Source organism: Hemiscyllium ocellatum, chromosome 37 (assembly GCF_020745735.1).
Source record: "Hemiscyllium ocellatum isolate sHemOce1 chromosome 37, sHemOce1.pat.X.cur, whole genome shotgun sequence".
NCBI classification, from domain to species: domain Eukaryota; kingdom Metazoa; phylum Chordata; class Chondrichthyes; order Orectolobiformes; family Hemiscylliidae; genus Hemiscyllium; species Hemiscyllium ocellatum.
Window position 1 is genome coordinate 22,690,664 of NC_083437.1, and position 24,051 is coordinate 22,714,714.

A 24,051-nucleotide genomic window follows, 5' to 3' on the forward strand; every position below is an offset into this window, starting at 1 on the left:
TTGCAGATGTAAATGAGAAAAAGCTGGACAAAGGAGCGAAACCAGAAGATTGGGGGGAATGATCAATTCTGAGAGGCATGAGCATACCATGGATCTATCTTGATAGTTCTGTTTGAACTTTGAGGAGGAGTAAGAAACAGTTCATGCTGGAAATCTCAAAAAAAAGATTTAAAGGCCAAATGATGGAAACACTTCGGGTTGAGCAATGTGTTTGGACACTGCTTTAAATATTAACCTAAATTTCACACTCAAATAACTTACCGAGTTATTGGAATAGTGAGCAATACAAAAATTAATAAAACAGGGTTGTAGGACTATATATTTGAAGATCTCCAGAGGGAATAAAGGACAATTAGTGATTTGGTTTTGGGAAGAGGGTGAAGGGTCATAGTTCAGGCAATGATGGGAGGCATCAGAGTGCATGTTGAACCATCAGGAGAGCACAGAGGTCTGTTTGACAATGGGATACCACTTATCAGTAGGGTTAAGGTCAGTTGCACTTTAGAATACAGGGTACTGTACTGTCAGAGAGCTTACAGTGTGAGTACAGTAGAAAAATTGAGGCTGTTCTAAATGACACTGTATAAGACTCAGCAATTTCTATTTTTGTAGACAGAAAGCAAATTAAAAAATTGAAGCACATGAACTTAAATGATAAAAGTCACTAATCATGGAGTGAAAATAGCATTCAATTATCTCAGATATTTGCTTAAATTGTATCATTAATGTTTTGCATTTGATGTCAGAAAAATAGGGCATGGATTCAGTGGGCTGAATAGCCTTCCTCTGTCACTTCATTAATTTGACACTTAAAGTGATCAGCGACAAGTGAAGTCATACTTTGAACTCATTGTTACATACAATCTATAGAATTGCAAACAAATCATTTGCGGATTATTATCAGATGCAGGATAAAAAATATGCAAATAGTTTACTGGTTGAATTTTTTCTAGATCGAGAGTAAGCATTGAAAAGTAGCCCTTGGACTGCCTTGAACAAAATGGCAGGGATTCTATTTTGAAGCAGGAAATGAGAATCCATGAAATGTTTCAAATCATGAAGATAAGTGGTGTCCTAAGATCTTGAAAATGTTGAGAAGCCTGCTGCTTTATTTCTGTTAATAACTCTTCACACAGCAACCGTGCCATTACCAGGGTAACAGTAAGCAGTCTAGAGCTGCCCCTTTAAACTTTTTAGATAATTTATTACACCTCATTAGGACTCAAGCGTACAGACAACAGCTGATGCTCATGTAACAAACACCTAACATTCAAATATTGTTTTGGCTTCAGACAATTAGAAATTATCTGTCAACACAGATAGCTGCCACCTGCATAAGTACTGGAGTGTAAATGATCCCTGTAGAGATCTTCAGGAAGAGAGAAATCTGGGAAAGGGGGATAAATGGACCAATGGTGTTTAAAAGATATGGAATTAAAGGGAACATAAAAGGAGTTTCAGGGAGTTGACTGAACATTTAGGCAGACCAATGTAAAATATTTCAGGAATTGAGGCATTCTAATTAAAATAACCCCTTGGTTAAACAGCGACAGTTCTGTGCTTTGAGTCCTTAACTGCTTAAGACATACTATTTGCCTTTTCAATTTTCTTCTACCGAAGGAGCTTACTCTTTCAATGATAGTAACTACATTAGCACTTCGTCCAAATGGACATTGCAGACAGTAATTTTCACCGAAGCCAGATGACCACAGACGGAAGGGTTCTCAGCCAAACCTGTTATATACATACACACACACACACGCGCACACACACACACACAACTGCAGTCCTTTGCTGGTGATGCAGGAATGGTTTACTCCTCTATCCAAAGATACTCAGACCAATTGTAACATCCCCTTCACCACAGAAGAAGAATACATATGGGATTTTAAGTGACATATTGACTCTACACAGCTTTAAAACTCCTTTTCTCCTAAAGGACTGTAGAAAAAGCAAGTTGCATTTTTTCTGAAGTTCTGTGGTTGTTGGGACAAGTGGAATTTTCAATACTGATGTAATCTTTGACAGATACATAAGCTAAAGGAAGCAATGGAGTTTAGATAAAATCAGCTAGGATCAACTGGAATAGCATTGCAGGCTCAAGGATTAAATGGCCGACTCTATTTCACATGCTTCTTTTTAAAGAATTTAAACATTTGTGAAAAAAAACAGAATTCACACAACTGCTGCTTGGTACGAGTTACTAGTTCTATTTATTTTTTTTAGCTTGGAGGCTCAAGTACAAGATGTACATTTCAATTTTAAGCTTTACAAAAAAAAAACCCTTGCATTCCTCAAAATATTGACACGGGAGAACCTTAAAGGCAAATATGTTAGAACTTGAATTTCAGGACAGTTTATAATCACATCTTTTCTATAGTACAATACTGAACATACAACCCTTGTTCCATGAAAAGGTATCAACTGGCATTACATTTTGTTCTAGTGAGTCATTTTGTCATATTGTTGTCTACAGGTCAATTTCAGCTCCTTGCTTTACATAAATGTAACCAGTGTCTGAACAAATAAAAGTTTCCAGGTTGGGATTGTGTTTAACCATTTGTGACCAATAAAAATGAAAATATAAAGATGCCTTTTAGTAAATTTTCCTCGTGAAATAAGCCTTTGTGGAGAATGAACTAGGTTTACAAGCTAGAACAGCATTTTATACAATTTTGACAAGGTTAGAATGGCTTTTAAACATGTAGAGTAGTTTAGGCAAATTTTAATGGGACAAATTAAAATGAACTGAAGAAATATAAGAAAACAAATGTAACTGAAACTGACAGTGCTTTGCTTTTGTCAGTTAACTCGAAGAATCAATAAGGTTGCTGTCTTTTCTTCAAAGCTTCAGCCAGATTAGTTAGAAGAGCTTCCTGGCTTGATCTGTCCGCAAGTGATGCCACAGACCTGTGAACCAAAGGAACAGTTAGATTGGTGAAGGACTGACAATAAACAGTTATGAAAATCAAATCTGCATCATAACAGAGTGGTTTTAAAACAGTATATACGACTAACGATGGTACCACCGCAGATGTTTGGCGCAACCACCAGTTACTGTAGCCGTCAGCTTAGGTTCGTCATTTTCCCTTAATTCCAACTTGCTGCTACTGCTACTGAAACATTCTTCAGGCATACGTTCCTACTTCTTTCAGAGAAACTTCCTGTCTTTTCAATGTTGGATTGACCTATTATATTGTGTCCATTATAACAGAATACAACATATGCTTAAACAATCAAAAAAAGTCACTACAGAAAATGCAAAGCATTCATTTGTCCATTTAAGGTCCTGTGCTAGATTAAGCTTGAAAGTTCGGCAAGAAAGTTTATATCAGGGAAATGCTAATGGACAGGGAATTAGAAAACAGGATGTATGATTCCTGGCTAGTTTCAGATCAGCAAATCCAGTGTTCAGACAGATTCTGCAAAAACTGGATAAATTGCCTAAATATGAAATCTGACGGAAGTTATTGTAGAGGGCAAGTCAAGAGTGACAATTTGATAAATTTAAAGTTAACGTCATGAACTCTGGCATAGATACTATAAGATTACTTTGATCATCATCCGTTAGCTCACACAACACGCAATACACTGTTACCTCTGGCCACCACGTCCACCATATCGACAGGAAGAAAAGCTGTAGGTATCTTGTGGTCTGTTGATAAGCAATGTGAAGTTTTGTAGAAAATTGACTGAAAAGTTAATTAATTCCATCATGCTGGGAGTTGCATTGTTATGTGAAACATTACACCAAACAGCAGATTCCAGCTACAGAACTACGACTGTCACAAGACTCTTGTACCCACTGACCTCGACGAAAGTAAATTGCTTCAAGAACCTCATCTAATTCAGGGTGTTATTTCAAATGGAGGAAGCAAGAATCTGGTCATGAATGATTGGCCTCCCACTAGCCTTCAGTTTGATCCTTCAAGATTGGAAAAGAGGAACTTAAAAATATTACATTCATTTCTGCCCACTTTCAATACTTGCTACTGAAGTACTACAGCATTGTTACACAGAAAATAATTGTAATCTTTCATATTTTATTATAGTTATGAGAAATTGCAGCAAGGAATCAAAGGAATCCCACGCAAAAGAAACAAGACAATAGCTCCTGTTTATCAGTGATCTTATACTTTCACTGAAGGTTTCTAGTAAACCCAACGCACTTTAGGAAAGCACACTTTGGGATTCTGTTAAGGGGGGATGCAAATCTGCCCTTAAGGAAGCAATCCAGAGGAAGCTCATTAGATTTATACCTGGATTGAGTTGTTTTAGGAAGATAGGATGGACAGGTTGGGCCTAGTTCCACTAGAATTTCAAAGAACAAGGGGTGATTTCAATGATGTGTAAAAGATTCTGAATGGTCTTCAATAGTTGAACGCAGAAAGGTTGTTCTTTCTTGGTCAGTCCAGAATCTGTGACCTAATTTCAAATTAGGTCACACTTTCAGGAGACAGGTGGGAGAAATTTTCTTCTCTCAAAATTAGAGTTACAAGATTGCACAGTCTCAGAAATGAATATTTTTAAGACAGAAGTGGATAGCTAGTCTCTTGTTATGCAGGAGAATCATAGGTTTTAGGAGTAGATGGGAATGTGGAATTTGAGTCACAAACAGACCAGTCATGATCTTTTAAATGGTAAAGCAGGCTTGAGATGCTTAATAATTTACTCCTGCTTCTACTTTCTATCTTCTTAGATAGAAGATGCAAAATAGAATAGAAGATAAAAGATTGTATTGGGTCCATGCAATACAGGTTTAATATTTTGGAGTCCATGGTTCTTTCCAAACAAGGAGTAACATTTCCTGTTGTACTTTCCCATTTATCACCTTTTAAAATGTTGCTGAAGTCTGATTACACAGTAAGCTGGATTTACGCTTGGAAATTTCCTCTATAGCCTGCTTTCTAATTGTGTTCTTTTGCCACTTAAAGCTGAATATGAGCAGACTCTAGAACGGTTAGAATTTGCAAAAGTTCCTGGATCCTGAGCAGTGAACACACCAAGTGTACATGTCTGCAACTGACAAGAATGGCCTCATACCAACATAACTACTACAGCTTTTTAATACTTTAAACACACATTTAGATCAAACTTTACACTGCATTAAACAGCGAAACTAAAGAAGTGCAAGGCTGGTGCAAATGTTGACAGAAAGCCTGTGAACAGAACGAGCGTTTAGAGATTATGATGTATATATTTCAGGTGTGTAAATTCCATGGAAAAGCTGGAGTTGCATGTATTTGTGTTCCGAAATCAAAAAAGTTGAAAGCCAACAAAAAACATTTTTGTTGATGTGGCTCCCATCAGAATATGATTAGTTTAAGTTCAAAGGAGACTCAACTACACAAATATCAGTTGCTTTCGAATAGAAAAGAAAATTCATTCAAAATCTTGAAAGCTGTCATTGAAGAGTCATCACATACCAATTTATGCTGCACCTTTAGGTTCCTTCCAAAGCCAAACTACGTGCACAAATTACAGAGCCCACTGAGTTCCACCACATGCACAACAAACCATGCTGGGGATTCCCAAACTGACAAGCTCATGTGTAAAGATTTAATCTCTTACGATCTGACTCATCCATTTGGCAACATTGCTTTCAGCAGCCTTTTACTTTTGCCATGCAACAGCCAGCAGATATCAAGGTAATTCTTCTGTGAAGCGCAGAATGGCTTGTTACATTATGTCATGACCTCAAGTTGTAAGCATTCATTCAGTGTCAAAATTAATGCACACTCAATCATTCAATCGTGAATCAAAAATTAAAATCAATTTTAACAAAAACTACATAAATGCATTTGACTTAGCTGTTGGAGGACCTTAACCCCATTTCAGTGTATTAAATACAGGTCCATGGTCAACATCCTACAAAAGCTCGTTTACTAAAATTATGTTACCTGTGGCCTCAAATGGACACATCTTACATGAAACTGCACAAGCAGGAACGGGTGTTGCACTAAAACCTACCAACACTGAGAAGCATGACAAACCTTTTAAATCCACAATTTAATTCAAGCATTTAAATATAGCTGCATCCCCTCAGAAGAACTGGCACAATGGGAGAAGGTAGATTATGTTTCCCTCTTACACTTTTCTCTTAAAAGTCTTGACTACAGCTTGGATACTGCCACCTTTGGTCAAACACCCTTTGTTAGCATATACCACGGACAGTTAGAAATCTACTTGACCAAGACAACATTACCAACCTTGGATTGTTTCCACAGATTGGAAGGCCCTGTTAATGGAGTGTTGGTGAGTTGCGGCAGTCCATCACTGCAGCCACACTGCTGCCTCTGTGCACCGGTGGTGGAGGGAGCAAATATTTAATTTGGTGAATGGGGGAAGAAAGGGCAGATAATAACTTGCTTTGAACGTGACAGTATCAAGCATCTAGATATTGCAGACGGGCACTCATCCAGGCAAATGGAGAGCATTCCATCATACCTTTTACCTTGCGGATGGGAGTGAGGAAATGATTTATTTGCCACTTATCACCCCATCTTGTTTCATATGGACATGGACTGCACCCAAATATGAGTTGCTGCAAATGGTGTTGATTGTGAAATCATCAGCAAACATTCCCCATTTTTGACCTTACGATTGTCTTCGGGAAGATCATTGATGAAGCAGCTGAAGATTGTTGGGCCTACTACACTAACTTGAAGAATTCCATAAATTGTCTGAACTGACATGATTCACTTTAAACAACGACAGCCATCTTCCTTTGTGGAAGATACGACACAAGCCAGTGCAGAATTTTGCACTGATTCCCACTGTACTACATTTTGTCAGGGATCCTTGATGTCACGGCAGTCACTCTGATCTCCTCTCGAGTTCCACTCTTTCTTCTATGTTTGGACCAAAACTGTAATAAGGTCAAGAGCTCAGTAGTCCTTGAACCTAAACTGAGCTCTAGAGATCAAGCTATTATTAGATTAGATTAGATTAGATTAGATTACTTAGATAGATCTAAGTGTAAACTATTATTGTGTAAGCGATACTCAATGACTCTTTTCATCGCTTTGCTGACGATTAAGAGGAGGCTGATGGGATGGTAACTGACTGGATTGGATATATCCTGATTTTTTTTGTTGGGTAAACAGTTAGGGACCAAGTACTTCTGATGAAATATCATTACTGCCCATAGTCTTAGCTCATTACTGTCCAGTGTCTTCCAACATTTCTTGATATAATGTGGATTGAATCAAATTAGTTGAAGACTGGCATTGGTGATGCTGAGAACCTCAGAACAATCAAAGTTGGATCCTCCATTCGGCACTTCTGACTGAAGATGGCCTTGTCTTTTGCACTAACACATTGAACACCCCCATTTTCCCTTGAAAATGAGGATATTTGTGAAATCTCCTTCAGTGAACTGTCTGATTGCCTACCATGACCATTCATGATTGGATGTGGCAGAATTTTGATTAGATTTTTTTTTTAGATTAGACTTACAGTGTGGAAACAGGCCCTTCGGCCCAACAAGTCCACACCGACCCGCCGAAGCGCAACCCACCCATACCCCCACATTTACCCCTTACCTAATACTACGGGCAATTTAGCTTGGCCAATTCACCTGACCCGCACATCTTTGTGACTGTGGGAGGAAACCGGAGCACCCGGAGGAAACCCACGCAGACACGGGGAGAACGTGCAAACTCCACACAGTCAGTCGCCTGAGTTGGGAATTGAACCCGGGTCTACAGGCGCTGTGAGGCAGCAGTGCTAACCACTGTGCCACCGTGCCGCCCACGGTGATCTGATCCATTGGGTGTGGGATTACTTGACTTTATCACACACTGCTTCCTCATCTTTGCATGCAAGCAGTCATTTGTTCTATATAATTAACTGATAGTATTTCTCTTTAATTCTGCTTAGATTTGACAATAAACTGAAAGACTTCAGCTATATTCAGGTGCTATAGAAATACACATCTTGATTGCACTCAGGATAATGTGTTCAACAGAAACAATAATTGAGGAAAAACAATTGAACTAGGGATATAAGACTGATAATATCCACATTTCAAACAATTTAAATTTTAAAAAATATGAATTAGTAAGCTAGTCCATGACAATGAATGGCAATGAAACAATTCCTCATGGAATTCATTAGTTTCAGAATATGAACATGCATCAAATGGATGGTCCTTCAGAGCTCAGAACCTGCCCACATAAAATGATTTGATGGATATATAAGAAGTTACACTCAAATGTTCAACACGACTAATGTACGTCAAGATCTAAAGTTATTGAAGCACTTTTACAGACTGTGTATGCAAGTGTTGTGTTCACTCTGCAGTTAAAGCAGCAGCTGCACTGGGTGAAGTGAGTTAAGGGTTAAGAGTTACAGTGAAAAACTCATGCAAGGAGATTGGCTGATCACCTCAGCCTGGTTAAATTGTGGTTAATCACATTGTAAGCCTCACAGGCAGATACCTGGGCACTTAATTATCAGGCTGGATGAAGATCTGGCGCTGGGTCAGTACTTGAGACAGTTCCCTCTGCAACTGCTTAAGCTTTTGGGTGTCTGGTAAATCATCAACTGATCTATAAAGAGGTTTTAGTTTTACGAGAACAAGGAGAAAAGAAAAGATGAAATCCAGAAAATGAACAATAAAATTAAGACTAAGAAGTGGAGATAGCTATGGAAAAAACTTCAAGAATGCTGTTAGCTTTCATATACAACAAACATTTCAATTAAATCACATTTTACTTTTGAAAAATCACCTCAAAAATGAGAAGTTAAGCACTTAAATTGAACTTTGTCAGTGTGTCTGGTTATTTTGAACTGTTCAACCACTGAGTTTTTTTCCATATGATGGTTTCCATACACACCTTACCAGAGTTACAAGATGGCTACCCTGGCAGAGGTAGATATTCCCCAAAAAAGTATCCATGGTAGATATCATCTTCACCATTGCCTAAGTTAATTCCCTAAACAAATCCTTGTCCACAAACACGAATCTCAGCATTGCAGGAAATGAGATAAAGTCATTCAGGTCATTGCAACTTGAAGAACCCCAGCAGCATAAAGAGTCAAAATTCCCTCTGATCTCACTTTGGCCTCAGCCATTCCATGTTACTCAGGGCCTTAGCTATGAATTCAGCTCTTCCACTGATAGAACTGAGCCAGTAAACAAATAGTTCTAAGCAGCATCTGGTCAGAATTTGAAAGAAGGGAAGGGGTGAAAGAAGGAAAACAACAACAATTTGGGTGGGATCAGCTAAAGATAACTTTACAAAAATTTACTTTACAAAGGCTTTTACAAAAATTTAAATTCATCAGCCAGAAAGGATATCCAGTTAGTCCCTGAACAGGACTGGCCTGCATCCAAGTCAAAGCTGAAGACCAGCAGCATGACTTAGACAAAAACTGGGTCTTAAACCTTAAGTTGGCTTGTAATAGGTGCTAAGTGGGTTTTTTATGAACAAATAGTGGACACACTGTCCACTTCAAAGTATGTTTCCAATGAATAACAATATTCAGACATGACCTCTTAGCTGTACCCATGTGCCTTAGCATGTATAACAGTAACCTGCAAGTTATTACTGTTGGAAACATAACAACCACTTTCTGGTAATAGAGTTTCCTGTTGGCTCTTCTCACTCTATCTGATATAAAATATATCAGCCCTTTCCTAGCATCCTGAAATCAATCCAGTACCTACATCTCTCTGTAGTCCTTCTCCAAATCACTCATGCAGAAGACAATTATTAGCGAAGAGTCCTTACCATCAAGTACATGATATAACTGAACACTTATACTGTATATAAAACATACATCTATGAATAATATACTGAATAAAATTTGAAAACAAATCATTCATTAAAAGTTAAACTAATAAATTTTAGATGAAGCATGCAGTGCATTCACTGTTCAAGGTTTACAAAGATTCAAATGAAACATTAATTATGAAACATATCTAATACAGATAATTAGAAATCTAAAGCCACTTACAGAAAGCCATTTCCTGATTTAATCTTTTAAGGCTGCACTCACAAGTTGGCAGCATTACTGGCTGAGGCCACAGATCAGAACTACATAGGGCACAATTTATTGTTTAAATGTTTGAAAAAAACCACAAGCATTGTTGGCCTAAATTCCCAAAATCATGCTTGGCAGCCAAGGTACTGAAAGAGTCAAAAGGTTAGTTTTTGGGTTCCTATGTCAAACTGTACACGTAGTTCATATCGTTCAACATATGACTAGTGGTGTTCTGCAATGGTCAGTGTTGGGATCACAACTTTACATTTTGTACATTAATTATCTAGATGAAGGAACGGAGTGTGAGGGACAGGAAGCATTGGAGGAAGTGGGGAAGCTGCAGAAGGATTTAGTTAAGAGAGTGGGCAGAAAAGTGACAGATGGAATACAACATGGGGAAGTGTAAGGTCATGCACTTTGGTAGGAAGAATAGAGGAATTGGTTATTTTCTAAATGGGGAGAAAATTCAGAAATCTGAAATGCAAGGGGACTTGGGAGTCTTAGTCTAGGATTTTCTCAAGGTAAACTTGCAGGTTGAGTCAGTAGTTAGGAAGGCAAATACAATGTTGGCTTTTATTTTGAGAGGACTAGAACCTAAAAGCAGGGATGTACTTAGGAGGCTTTATATGGCTCTGATCTGATCACATTTAGAGTATTGAGGGCAATTTTGGGCCCCATACCTCAGGAAAGATGTAATGACACTGGAGCAGGTCCAGAGGAGGTTCACAAGAATGATACCAGGGATGTTTAAGGGCTCTGGGTTGATACTCAATGGAATTTAGAAGGAGGGGGGTGGGGGGAGCTAATTGAAACTTACAGAATACTGAATGGCCAAGACAGAGTGGATGTTGGGAAGATGTTGGGGGTCTAGATTAGAGTGGTGCTGGAAAAGCACAGCAGGTCAGGCAGCATCCGAGGAGCAGGAAAATTGATGTTTCGGGCAAAAGCCTTTCATCAGGATTGGGAAGATGTTTCCATTGGCAGGAGAAACTAGGACCTGAGGGCACAGTTTTAGAGTAAAGGGAAGGCTCTTTAGAACAGAGATGAAAAGCAACTTCTTCAGCCAGAGAGTGGTGAATCTATGAATTCATTGCCAAAGAAGGTTGTGGATGCCAGATCATTGAATATATTTAAGACAGAGATAGATAGGTTCTCGATTGTCAAGAGGATCGAAGGTTATGAGGAGAAAGTGGGAGAATGGAGTTGAGAAAGTTATCAGCCATGATTGAATGACAGAGCAACTCGATGGGACGAATGGCCTAACTTCTGTTCCTACGTGTTATGGTCTTATATTTGCAATCTTTGAAGTTCCACCAATACTAGTTCTTCTTCATTATCTAATGATAGGCCTCATTTGTTTCCATTCTTTTCCACAATCATACCAGTTCCATCTCCAGCTTAGACTTGGCTTCATTTTTTACCTCTCTCAACTGCTAGCCTCGTCAGACTGTTTGTCCAACGGCCAGCCTCAGACAAATCACAGCTTCTTTCAGTTGAACACCAGGCAAGATGGAAGCCATTGTCCTTGGTCCCCACCACAAAACTTTGTACCAATGCCACCAATTTCTATTCTATACCAAACACCACTTGCTGGTCATGCTGTCATAGAAACATAGAAACTAGGTGCAGGAGTAGGCCATTCACCTCTTCGAGCCTGCATCATCATTCAATATGATCATGCTGATCATGCAATTTCAGTATCCTACTCCTGTTTTTTTTTACCCCATACCCCTTGATCTCTTCAGCTGCAAGGACCACGTCCAGCTCCCTCTTGAATAGATCTAACGAACGGGCCCCAACAGCTTTCTGTGGGAGTGGATTCCACAGGGTCACAACTCTGAGTGAAGAAATTCTTCCTCATCTCAGTTCTGAATGGCTTCCCCATATTCTTAAACTGTGAACCCTAGTTCTGGGCTTCCCCAACATCGGGAATGTCCTTCTCACACCTAGCCTATCCAATCCCATCAGAATTTTATATGATTTCACGAGATTTTCCCCCCGTATTCTTATAAATTCCAATGAGTTCAAGCCCAGTTGATCCAGTCTTTTTGTCCTTGCTGATCGACATTGTGTCTTGGTCTCCCAGTAAGTCTCAAATTTACAAACTTATTCATTTTGATTTCAATTGATATCCTTTCTGATCCTATCATTAATCTCCCCAAAGTCCATAAAACCCTACACATCTGCCCTTTTGGATCCTCTCTTTGCTTTGCCCTTGCTGTCTGTCTTTAGAGCCTCCTCAACCTATTCTTAGAATTTCTTCAAATCCCCAGACCTCTTTCTTTCTTTCAAGACCCTCTTTAAACTTCACCTTTTCAACCATGCTTTGGTCCCTTTGACTCAACACACTTTTTGATTACACTTCTGAAGCACTAAGGATTCTTTTTTCTTTACTATAAAGATGCACGATAAACTCACTGTTGCTTTAAACAGCCCTCACTTTTATGTAAAGTTAAATAGAAATAATCGCATACGTTACCTTAGCCCATTAACAATATCCTTTGTTTTTCCAAAGTAGATATCATTCAATGTACTTCTGATCTTGTTTTCCATATCCTATGAAAGAGAAATGTTAGAACGTATCAATTCAAACTAAAAGAAGGCAGTAAGGTTTTCATTCAGATTTGAGCACAAGTGGATCTACTCTAGAGTCAGGATCCTAAGTTAGATGAAGAATGAAATTAGATACTAACACTTTCCTTGACAATTGATGAATTAACAAAATGCAGCATCACATGTCTGCCTGCTATCTACCATACCAATGTCCCATTTGTCTCTCTTAAGTGCTCTAGATACTTAATTAAACAATGGCCTTCACTAGTGTCTTCACAATATAATTAACACATCAGTAACAACACACACCAGGTCTGGAATCGTGACCCAATGTCTAGCGTTCCTGCATGTCAGGAAGTCCATGTGACATTAAGTAAATTGCACTCAGCAGTATGCATGGGAGGACCTGCATACATAAAGGGAAATAAATAAGAACACAACAGCAGCAGTGTGCACCATCTACAAGATGCACAAAGAAATTCACCAAAGATCCTCAGACAGCAACTTCGAACCCTACGACCACTTCCATCTTGATGGTCAAGGGAACATCACCACCTGCAAGTTCCCCTCCAAACAACTCACCACCCTGACTTGGAAATACAATACCATTCCTTTACTGTCGCTGGGCCAAGATCCTAGAATTCCCTCCCAAATGACATTGTAAATCACCTACAGCAGATGGTTGGCAGCAGTTCAAGAAGGCAGCTCACCACCACCTTCTCAAGGGCAATTAGGTACAGGCAATAGATGCTTGCCAGCTAGCCACACCCAGATCCCCTGAATAAAATATTAAAAATAAACCCAAGTAGTAAGGTTTTTAAATTGGAGAATACAGACAATGAAAATATTTTATTATTTGTGGTTAAGGTAAATGAACATACTTTGATGAGTTTTCAAAGTTTAAAAATAAACAGAAACTGATTAAAAACTTTTGCTAATTAGGGATTACTTTCAGACTCTACTACTTTGGATTATCTCTCCTCCTGTGTCATAGGTCATCACATCATTCACAAGATTGCTCCTCCACCTTCACCCAGATGGTGGGACTGCACTTACCTGGATTAATCCTTATCAATCTTATTGTAGCTAGTGAATTATTTGCAATAGCTTCTCTTAATCCTGCACAGTCACCTGAGTTCCCGCAAGAATTCAATTTCCCTGCTTTCTCAGTGACATGTTTATTACAATCAGGCCAACATCACTACAATCTCCCTTGACCACTGCACCGTTTAAATCTTGTCAGGCCATTTATCTCACAGCCAGCATGGTTGACTACAACGTTCCTCTGAACAAATGTTGGAAAGATAAAAGTCATCGCTGGCAATCCCTTCACAAACTTTGTTTCTTAGCCACCAATTCCATTCCTCTTGTTGGAAACTGAGATTAAACCAGACTAACCTTTGTGCCATATGCGACTCCAAGATGAGCTTCTGATCACATCTCTGTCATAGTGTACCATTTCCAAATGATTCTTCTCTGCCTTTGCCTCAACTCATTTGCTGGTGAAACTCTTACCCATGCATCTGTTCTCTCTTTTTCAAAATTAAACTGTGCTTCTGTGGCATTTAATTTCATTAGACTTAGTTAATAAGATTTTATCAAGAGCTTCCTGAATCTCCAAAGTCTACACACCGCTAGGAATTCCACAACCTGTTTTTAATTATAACCACCGAAAGGAATTATGAAAATGGAACGTGTGTCACTTTGCCTGCAAAGTTGTCAAAGTCCTACCGAAGCATAGGGCTGCTCTCCCACTACAGACACACAATGGTAGTAGTTTAACCTGAGGGTTACCATGTCTCAGGTGAGAGGAATATTGAGAAGTCGAAAAGGAAAGTCCTTCATGCTAACCTCAGCTGGTGCAGGAATTGAACCCAAGCTGTTGCCATTACTCTGCATGATAAACCAGCCATCCAAACAGCCGAGATGACCCCCCCCCTCCCCACTACCACTCTCAGGTTATACATGCTACAATTTCTTTTCATCATCAGGGACATAATTAGCCCTCTTTGTATTTAAAACATTCTTGTTAGATCAAATTAATTGTATGCAACTTGCAATCTGTAACTAGGCTATTGAACTTTACAAAGAATTCTTGCTCTTAAAATATTAAATACCTGTTTTGTGTATGTGCCAGAATTCTGTGGAAAATTTTATAGTGCAGCTACAGAAAACAGGCTAGCCAGTGATGTCATCCATCCCAGGATGCACTCCATAAAGGCAAACAAAGTTATTCTCTAGGTACAACAAAATATTTGTGATGCTGCAAGATGAATTCTTTCCCATTGCAGAATAAAACAGCTCTGTCCAGGGGAAGCAATCATTTTTTTTAAGGTGAATTGGTCAAGTTGTAAACACATCTCTTCCAATAATTAACTTTTTTTCCATCCAAATATTGACGAGCTAGCCTTCAAGTCTCTCTCACAAATGGCTAGAGATTATCTTGACATTCTTTCTTTCTGACGGTGTGCTGCTATTTGCTTTGTGATCATCTGAGCACAAGTCAGAAGTTTTTGTTGCCAATTATCAGCATAATCCTGAGGCTAACTGTTCTATTGCACAGTACCAAAAGCAATTATCTATTCTGAAAACTGTGCAGTTTTGTTCTTCTTATCCACAGGAATATATACTTGCCTTACAAGAAATGCATAAGGTTTACCAAACTAATTCCTAGGATGAAGGCACTATCCTATGAGGAAACTCTGGGTGTACAATTCTCAGGTGTTTCAAAGAATGAGAGCTCTCAGACATTCAAAACTCATAGGGATCAACAGGGTGGCTGAAGGAAGGATGTGTCCACTGGCAGGGGAAGAGGAAGGAGGAACCTAGAAGAAGGGATATAGCCTCAGAACAAGGAACAGGCCACTTAGGATTGAGGACAAGGAGAAATGTTCAGTTTGTTATTGGAATTATCTGCCAGAGGGCTCAGTTAGTGAGCATGTTCTGGATGGTTCTAATACTGAAAACATTAATGGATAGAAAGATAGCGCAAGAAAATGGCATGAAATAGATCGGCAATGATCTCAATGAATATTGGAGCAGGACTGAAGGGATAAAAGGCCAATTCCAGCTCTTTTTTTTGGGTTCTTATGAACTATGCAATTCATGAAAATGGCAGTTTTATTCAACAAACTAACAGACAGATGTTAGCTAGACAAAAGTGAGCACTGCAGATGCTAGAAATGAGATGCTGTTCTCGCCGCATCCTAAAAGCCACACTCAGGGCCATGCGCCGCCACATGACAGCACTCACACCTCTCTCCAACAGCACCGACTTACTCTGTCTCAAAGCTGTCTTGGTCCACAGTTTCATTTCATCCTTCGTATTATTGTCCTCAATCCTAAGTGGCCTGTTCCTTGTGCTGAGGCTATATCCCTTCTTCTAGATTCCTCCTTCCTTCCTTAACTCCAAACTTTCCCTGTTTCTTGCAGATGTTAAGGAAAGCAAGCTTCAACTTCGCATCCACACCCCTGCCCACCCTCCATCTTCCAACAGTCCTAATCCCTCAAACCCCATCTCTTCCAGCCCCAGCCCTTGCCGTGTTCACCATACCCTCTGACCTTCCCCTCTCTGAGGCTGAGTGTGCTGTTCTCAGCAAAGGACTCAGCTTTGTACCCTCACGTCCCCACCTCAATGACTTCCGGGCTCAACATGATGCTGAGCTCTTCTACCATCGCCTTTGTGCTCACTTCTTTGGGCAAGAGCCCTCCCCCCACTCCACAGATCCTTTCACATCCCTCCAACATTCCACCTCTAATTGGACAACCCCGCCAGGACAATTTCCTGCCCTCGATCTTTTCATTGACAATTGTCGACGGGACATTGGCCACCTTAATTTCTCTGTCCCTCTTACCCATTCCAACCTCTCTCCATCCGAACTTTCTGCCCTTCGCTCCCTTAGGTCCAACCCCAACCTTGTCATCAAACCTGCTGGCAAGGGGGGTACTGTTGTCATCTGGCGTACTGACCTCTACCTCGCAGAGGCTGAGCACCAACTCTCAGATTCCTCCTCCTACCTCCCCCGGAGCATGACCGCAGCACTAAGCATTAAGCCATTGTCTCCAACTGACCTCATCTCCTCTGGATGCCTCCCCCCCACAGCTTCAAACCTCAGTCTCCCAACCCCGGATAGCCCGTTTCTACCTACTCCCCAAAATCCACAAGGAGGACTGTCCCACCAGGCCCATTGTGACAGCATGCTCCTGCCCCACTGAACTTATTTCCTCTTACCGTGATTCCATCCTTACTCCTCTGGTTCACTCCCTCCATACCTACATCTGGGATTCCTCTGATGCCCTGCGACACATTGACAGCTTTCAATTCGCAGGCCCTAACCACCTTCCATTCACCATGGATGTGCAACCTCTTTACACCTCCATCCCACACCAAGACAGTTTGAAAGCTCTTCGCTTCTTTCTTGAAAAGAAGCCCGAACAATCTCCATCCACCACCACTCTCCTCCGCCTGGCTGAACTTGTTCTCTCTCCCCCAACAACGCCTTCTTCAACTCCTCCCATTTTCTCCAAAGCAAAGGTGTAGCAATGAGTACCCACATGGGTCCTAGCTATGCCTGCCTTTTCATGGGGTATGTAGAACATTCCTTGTTCCAGGCCTACCTGGGTCCCCTCCCACAACTGCTTTATTGGTACATCGACGACTATTTCAGTGCGGCTTCGTGCTCTCGTCCTGACCTGGAAAAATTCATAACCTTCGCTTCCAGTTTCCATCCCCCCCATCACCTTTACCTGGTCCATCTCCGACAGTTGCCTTCATTACCTCGACCTTTCTGTCTCCATTTCCGGCAATAGTCTATCCACTAATTCCCACAGCTATCTGGACTACAGCTCTTCTCACCCTACGCCCTGTAAGGACTCTATCCCTTTCTCTCGGTTCCTTTGCCTCTGCCGCATTTGTTCTGATGAGGCCACTTTCCAAAGCGGTGTTCTTAAAATGTGCTCCTTCTTCTCCAACTGTGGCCTACCACGTCCAGTTGTTGACAGGGCTCTCAACAGCGTGCGGCCCATCTCCCGCGCCACGACCCTCAACCCTCCCTCCACTCCCAGAACAAGGATAGGGTCCCTCTTGTTCTCACCCTTCACCCCACCAGCCTTCACATGCAAAGAATAATCCTCCGCCATTTTTGCTAATTCCAACACATCGCCACCACTAAACACATCTTCCCTTCCCTTCCCTCCCCGTCTGCATTCCGCAGAGATCGTTCCCTCCGGGACAACCTAATCCACTCCTCCATCACACCGAACACCTCTCCCGTCACACACGGCACGTTCCCATGCAATTGCAGAAGGTGAAACACTTGCCCCTTTACCTCTTCCATGCTCACCATCCAAGGCCCCAAACACTCATTTCAGATTACAGTGTTTCACTTGTACCTCTTTCAATTTGGTCTATTGCATTCGTTGCTTCCAAAGTGATCTCCTCTGTATCGGAGAGACAAAACGCCGACTGGGTGATCACTTTGCTGAGCACCTTCGGTCTGTACGAAATCAGGTCCCGGACCTTCCTGTGGCTTGCCACTTCAACACACAATCCTGCTCCCATGCCCACATGTCTGTCCTTGCCCTGCTGCAATGTTCCAGTGAAGCTCAATGCAAACGAGAGGAATAGCATCTCATCTTCTGACTAGGCACATTACAGCCTGTTGGTCTCAACATTGAATTCAACAACTTCAGATGATTATCCCATTTCGACCCTTCTGTTTTCATTCTGCTCCGTAATTTTATTTATTTTTAAATTTTTTTTTCACTGTTCTGTACCTCTTATTTCTTGATTGTCTCTCTCATCACCTTTTTTCTCTCCTCTTCCCCCTTTGCTACCATTCTCCCCGGTTTTCCATTTTGCCTCTGCTTCACCCATCCCCCACATATTTTGTTATAAAGCACTGGCTTCCGCCTTAGTCATTCACAACTCCTAATCTCCCTATAATCTCTCTATGTACTGTCATTATCATCTCTTTACTTCTTTGCTTCTGGAGCCATGACTCACCTTCTGTCAGCCCAGTATAAATACCTCCTTATTTCTCCCTTTTTTTAAAGCTTTGACAAAGGGTCAACACTCTTTTCTCTCCTTACAGATGCTGCCAGACTTGCTAAGATTTTCCAGCATTTTCTCTTTTGGTTTCAGATTCCAGCATCCGCAGTAATTTGCTTTTATCCTAGATTAGTGTGGTGCTGGATAAGCACAGCGAGTCAGGCAGCATCTGAGGAGCAGGAAAATCAACGTTTCGGGCAAAAGCCCTTCATCAGGATTTAAACCAAAATACCAGAATACAAGGTTTCTTGGCATGATTAAGAAATTAGTTTGATTTAATACACTGTCACAAGTGAAGCATACAAATCACAACTACATGCATGAATTGTGTTGTTAGACTGTAATACACATCTCACCGAGTGACACAAAATTGTTTAGCAATTTTGTTCTGAGTATAACTCAAGGTTCACAAAAATAATCATTGTCTGCCAAACTGTGGAAGGGAGTATTACATTTGTAGTCAAAATGGCAGAAGGGCTATGTGAAATGCTGTGTCCACCTGCAAAATAAGAAAATATGGACCCCCCACTAACACATGCAAGGCAAGGGCGAGTTGAGTACCTGAGACATTCTCTCACAAACCATTCTCAAATTAAACAGGACCAGAAGGCTCAATATTGTTAACTTGTTTCGGAGGAGATTAAAGTTTCATACAGCAAATGTTCTGACAAAACTACCCTATTATTTTTGACAAATGAGTGCCGAGCTCCTGTATCTCCTGGAAACCTACCTTCCTCAATAGCATCAGTTTTTTAAAAAAATGCTAATAACTCTAGTCTTGATATTATATATCTGAAGTATTTACCAAACAACCTTTCCATCCGAATAAATTTTGTTCTCACTAAAATATGGCTCTGTTAATATTGAAGGTGAAGGTGAAAGAGCAAACTTTTTACTTGTGAACTGGCAGAAAGATCAGAGGATTGTTGATTATCACATTAGGTATCTTACTTCATTTAGAATCATAGAACCCCCCCAATGCTGAAAGAGGTCATTTGGCCCATTAAGTCTGTACCAACCCCTCTGAACAGCATCCCACTCGGATCCACACTCTTTCAAAAAGGTTTTGGATAAGCTCTGGAGGGGAAAGTATTTACGGGCTTACAGGAATAAACAAGAAAATGGACTACCTTAACAGAGTGATAGGGTCTCAACAGACCAAATGGCTTCTTTTTGGCGTGCAATGATTCAATCATACCATCCATGCACAAAAAAGGTTAAACTGAACTTAAATTTGCATAATTTGCACTCCCATGCAGCTTTCTAACTAAGAGACAAAAGCCCCTCAATTGAGATACAAGATCCTCACTCTCTGCCAGTGGTGCATGCTAATCTGTCATTCAGACATGGGGACATACTGATATTCTTCAATCAGTTCATTTTCTGGATTATAAGCTCCCATGTCAGACAGTGACTAATTCTTATTTCTCATTGATACAATGCATTTGTGCTACAGCATCTCTTTAAAGAGAACCATTCCATGGTCAATAAAATATTCAGTCTAGAGGAATTCCACACTTTTCCTTTAAATTGTGGTATAGCTCAACTGAAAAAAATGGAAAGATAGGGATGACGACTTTGGAACAACCCTGGTGTCTATGAGAAGCTGCTGAATCCCCAGAAGTCAGACAGGAATTCTGCAGTCATGCTGTTACATTGTTTTACCCCTCAGGCAATTACAGATTTTTGATATATACTGCATACTGTGGAAATGTTTTCAATAATTCATTAGATTCTGGTGAAGTTTTAACTATCGAAGATCATTTTTATGGAGATATAGAACGAAGAACAAAATGTGCATCTCCTAAATGTCCAATCTCATTTAACGTATTAGCCTAAAGGTATCACCTAAATTTCTGCAAATATTACAAGTATTACAAGTAACTAAAGTAAAAATAACTCTTAGGAATAACAAGGATTATGATGTATTTATCACATTTAATGGAATATAAAGTTAAAGCCCCCTACATTCTTTGGCAAAGTATAGGGATCCTAAATGTATGCTGAAAAATATTTACAAAGTTCAAAAAACAGTGACCACATGTGGAACAACATTTATATCACATTTCTTTACAGAACACTAGTTTATAACATGAATCAACTTGCCCATTCAATTGAGAAATTCCAGCTAGGTCTTAGAAAGTTTTTGATATTTACATAGAGAATAGCTCCACCTACCTCTACCAGCTTCCCAATATTAGCGATGTGAGGTGACGATTCACTCACATTCTCATCTTTCTCCATCTGTAAAAAGACAAATTTGTTGAGTGTGCTGACTTGAGGGAGGAATTCTCCTACAAGTGAGATCATAGCTCACAACTGTATTAAAACAGCGAATGAGTTCTCAAAAAGGCAATTCGGAATCTTGCTCCATCTGCAGATGATCTCAGTTTGTAGACCCACATGTAGTTTCACAGCCACTGCTTCTAAGCAACTGGTTTCAAGTACCACACACTATAGCCAAAGCAACCACTGCAACATTTTCTTTGGCCATCTGTTTGCATATTATCAATGTAACTTGGTGATGGACAGTTGTGGAAGTTCATGACACTGGACACAATCAGGCCCTGCAAGCAGAGGTACAATGAGGGTATTGACCACGCCACAGGATTCTTCAAAAGATCTAATTCTGCAGCTGCAAACAACTTGAAATCTGGTGTCCAAACTTTTTCCATGATTCATACAATTACTAAAAAGAATAACCAATGACACCAACTTGGCTCATTATGTGGTATTAGATGGGTGGTCTGCTGAGAACAATGTCTACACATTCAGCAGCTATTGCATTCCAACAGTGCACACAGGGCAATGAACAGGGAATTTCTTCACAATGGCAGAGTTAGAAAGTACAATACTTTTCACCCTGAAAGTTTTAAAATTAATTAAACATTTATCTCTGATAAAATGTACATCTAACATCATAAACCTGTCAAGGACAACTATTTTTAAAATATGTAAACGTGGCTAAGTATAGCATGACTCTCCCGATATACTGCCATATGTGGTATCCCATTGATGTACCACCTGGATAAAACCCTATGTTTGAAACATGCTGCAGATAACGGGAGAAACCATGTGAAAGATCATCTGATTAATGACAGCAATCAAATAGGGGAATTGGAAGAAGCAGTAGTTTTTTTTTTGAAGTTCATTCAAAGATATAAGGGCAGCATCCAATGCCCATCTATAACTATCCTCAAAAAAACGGTGAGCTTTCAGTTGAATACCTATCTGACCGACTTGCTACTCTTTCAAATACCAATAAAGATTCAGACAGCCTCTGGTGGGCATTGTAACAAAAATGTCAAGAGGTCCATCTACTTCAGACAGAAGTTAAGAATCAACCATATTGCTGATTCTGGTGTCAGACACAGGCCAACATGTCTAAGGACAGCACATTCACCCCTCAAGCATATCAGTGAACCAGGTGGGCTCTTATGGCATTTTCAGTAGCTTCATGGTCACAGATAACAATAAAAGATTTTTGATCGAGATTGATGAGATTAATTGAATTTAAATACCTCACCTGCCATGGTGGTATTTGAACTCATGTCTCCCTATTATTAGCTCAGACTTCGACTGATATCTGAGTAACATAACGACTATGCTTAAACAGATCTTATGAATTACCAACTTGTAATTAAAGAATACTATTGGTAAACAATAATTTGCATTTATAATCATACCACTAACACGATAAAATGTTCCAAAGCTTCAGTCTACAAATGTCCTGTTCACTGTCAAACAGAAATTAAACACCACTAATCTCTCTGCAAAGTTGGATAGAAACAAAACTTTTCTAGACATGAAAATTGCACTTGCTTGTTTATATAATGGAAGATTCTTAATTCATCACTGACATTAAACAGATGATTTAAAAGCATGCAAAGCTTTAATATGTAGTCTTCTGCAACACATCCATTAAAGGTATTCACTTCTATATATTTTATTAACTGACATTAATGTCCAAGGGACTGATGCAGGTATCAATGTTTTAGATTAGAAAAGTTGAGGCAGATTTTTCAGATTTCAAGAACAATTAAGTTCTGCTCTGAATAACAAAATCACAAGTGTTAGAATGCAGGAGGAGACCATTCAGCCAACTCTATCTGCAATGGCTGTCCAAATTAGCAATGTAACTTAGCGCCATTCTCCTGCTTTTTCTCCAACTTCACACATTCTTACTATTCACGCAATTACTTAATGCACTCTTGAATGCATTAGTTGACCCTACTGACACCATAAGTAGGGCATCCCAGAACTAAACCATCTAGATGTTGCTTTTTCTCAAATCTTATTTACTACTTTTCGCAAATCACTTTGAAAACCTGTATCCTCTCATATTAATCACTCTCTGTATATGCTCTGACATGTTCAATCGCTTGTTATATCATCCATAACTGCTATAATTCCCTATAAAACTTACTTTTGCATAGATTTGTTAACTGACCATATAACCTAATGTTACAAATGGCTCTCAAGGAGGGACTAAGGACAGATTTCTAGTCAGTCTCAGACTTTATTTTTGTTTTCAATTACTGAACCCGCTTCCAATTCAAATTCATATTTTCCTACTAACTCCATAATTTATATTCATTCACACCTATGGAACCTCATCAATACCTCTCATCGCTGAAGTAAATCTTATCCAATACCTTTCACTTAAGGTTGACTTCTGAAGCATATCTGATCTATTGCTTCTAATACAAGGCTCCTTACACGTGTGTCCCACTGAAAACAAAGTTAGTTATATATACTTCTGAGCAGATAGATTCAGCGATACAGCAGGAAAAAAGACCCTTTGGTCCAACCAAACTAAACATAATCCCAAACTAAACCGATCCCACCTGCCTGCATTTGACCCATATCCCTCCAAACATTATTTTTTCCCAGGCTCCCTGGAATAAATATTGAGATCAGTCATATTGGTATTATATGAGAATCTTCCATAACTTCCACAGGTATATTAAAAGACAATCTTAATACATTTTTCATGTCAATTGTGTAACTGAAAGCAAGAAGTTAAAAGTGCCTAAATGGACAATAGATTGAATTTAATCTTTTACACAACTGACAGCAAGCAGTACAAAACGTCCATTTTCCCTGAACAATGTTTTTATTGGCAAAATCCACAGTTCAGCAGTAATGATGATTCTTGGCTTTATTCTTTGAGAAATTAGAGTGTTTACGCTTCACTTCTATAAAATATTTACACCACACAGGGTTTCACTGACATTTTAAAAGCTTTATAACTTAACTCTTCAGGATTCAAAAATGTTTAATGTAGTTTTCCACTTTACAATAAACAGATGATATTTTCCATATGTTATTAAACAGTAAATATGACCATTCTTTCATCTTTTGATATGTATCTTAGTGAACATTAGAAGCCATTTTCCAATACAATAGATAATTACAACCAATTTTTCGCCCTGATTCCAGTCATGATATATTGTAAA

General features: G+C 39.6%; 1 protein-coding gene across 2 annotated transcripts in view; it reads right to left on the reverse strand.

Moving 5' to 3' along the window:
• Window positions 1-2,194: 2,194 nt before the first annotated feature.
• Window positions 2,195-24,051, reverse strand: part of capzb (capping actin protein of muscle Z-line subunit beta) — a 123,998-nt gene continuing 102,141 nt past the window's right edge. The window contains exons 7-10 of one of the 2 annotated variants that reach the window (XM_060852443.1): window positions 20,771-20,836; window positions 12,470-12,546; window positions 8,442-8,552; window positions 2,824-2,910 (exon numbers count right to left, since the gene is read on the reverse strand). In XM_060852443.1, coding sequence (XP_060708426.1) covers window positions 8,450-8,552; window positions 12,470-12,546; window positions 20,771-20,836 — 246 coding nt within the window. In that variant the 3' untranslated portion in view covers window positions 2,824-2,910; window positions 8,442-8,449. Of the gene's footprint in view, window positions 2,911-8,441; window positions 8,553-12,469; window positions 12,547-20,770; window positions 20,837-24,051 lie in introns of both variants that reach the window. The other variant, XM_060852444.1, reaches the window with a different exon arrangement.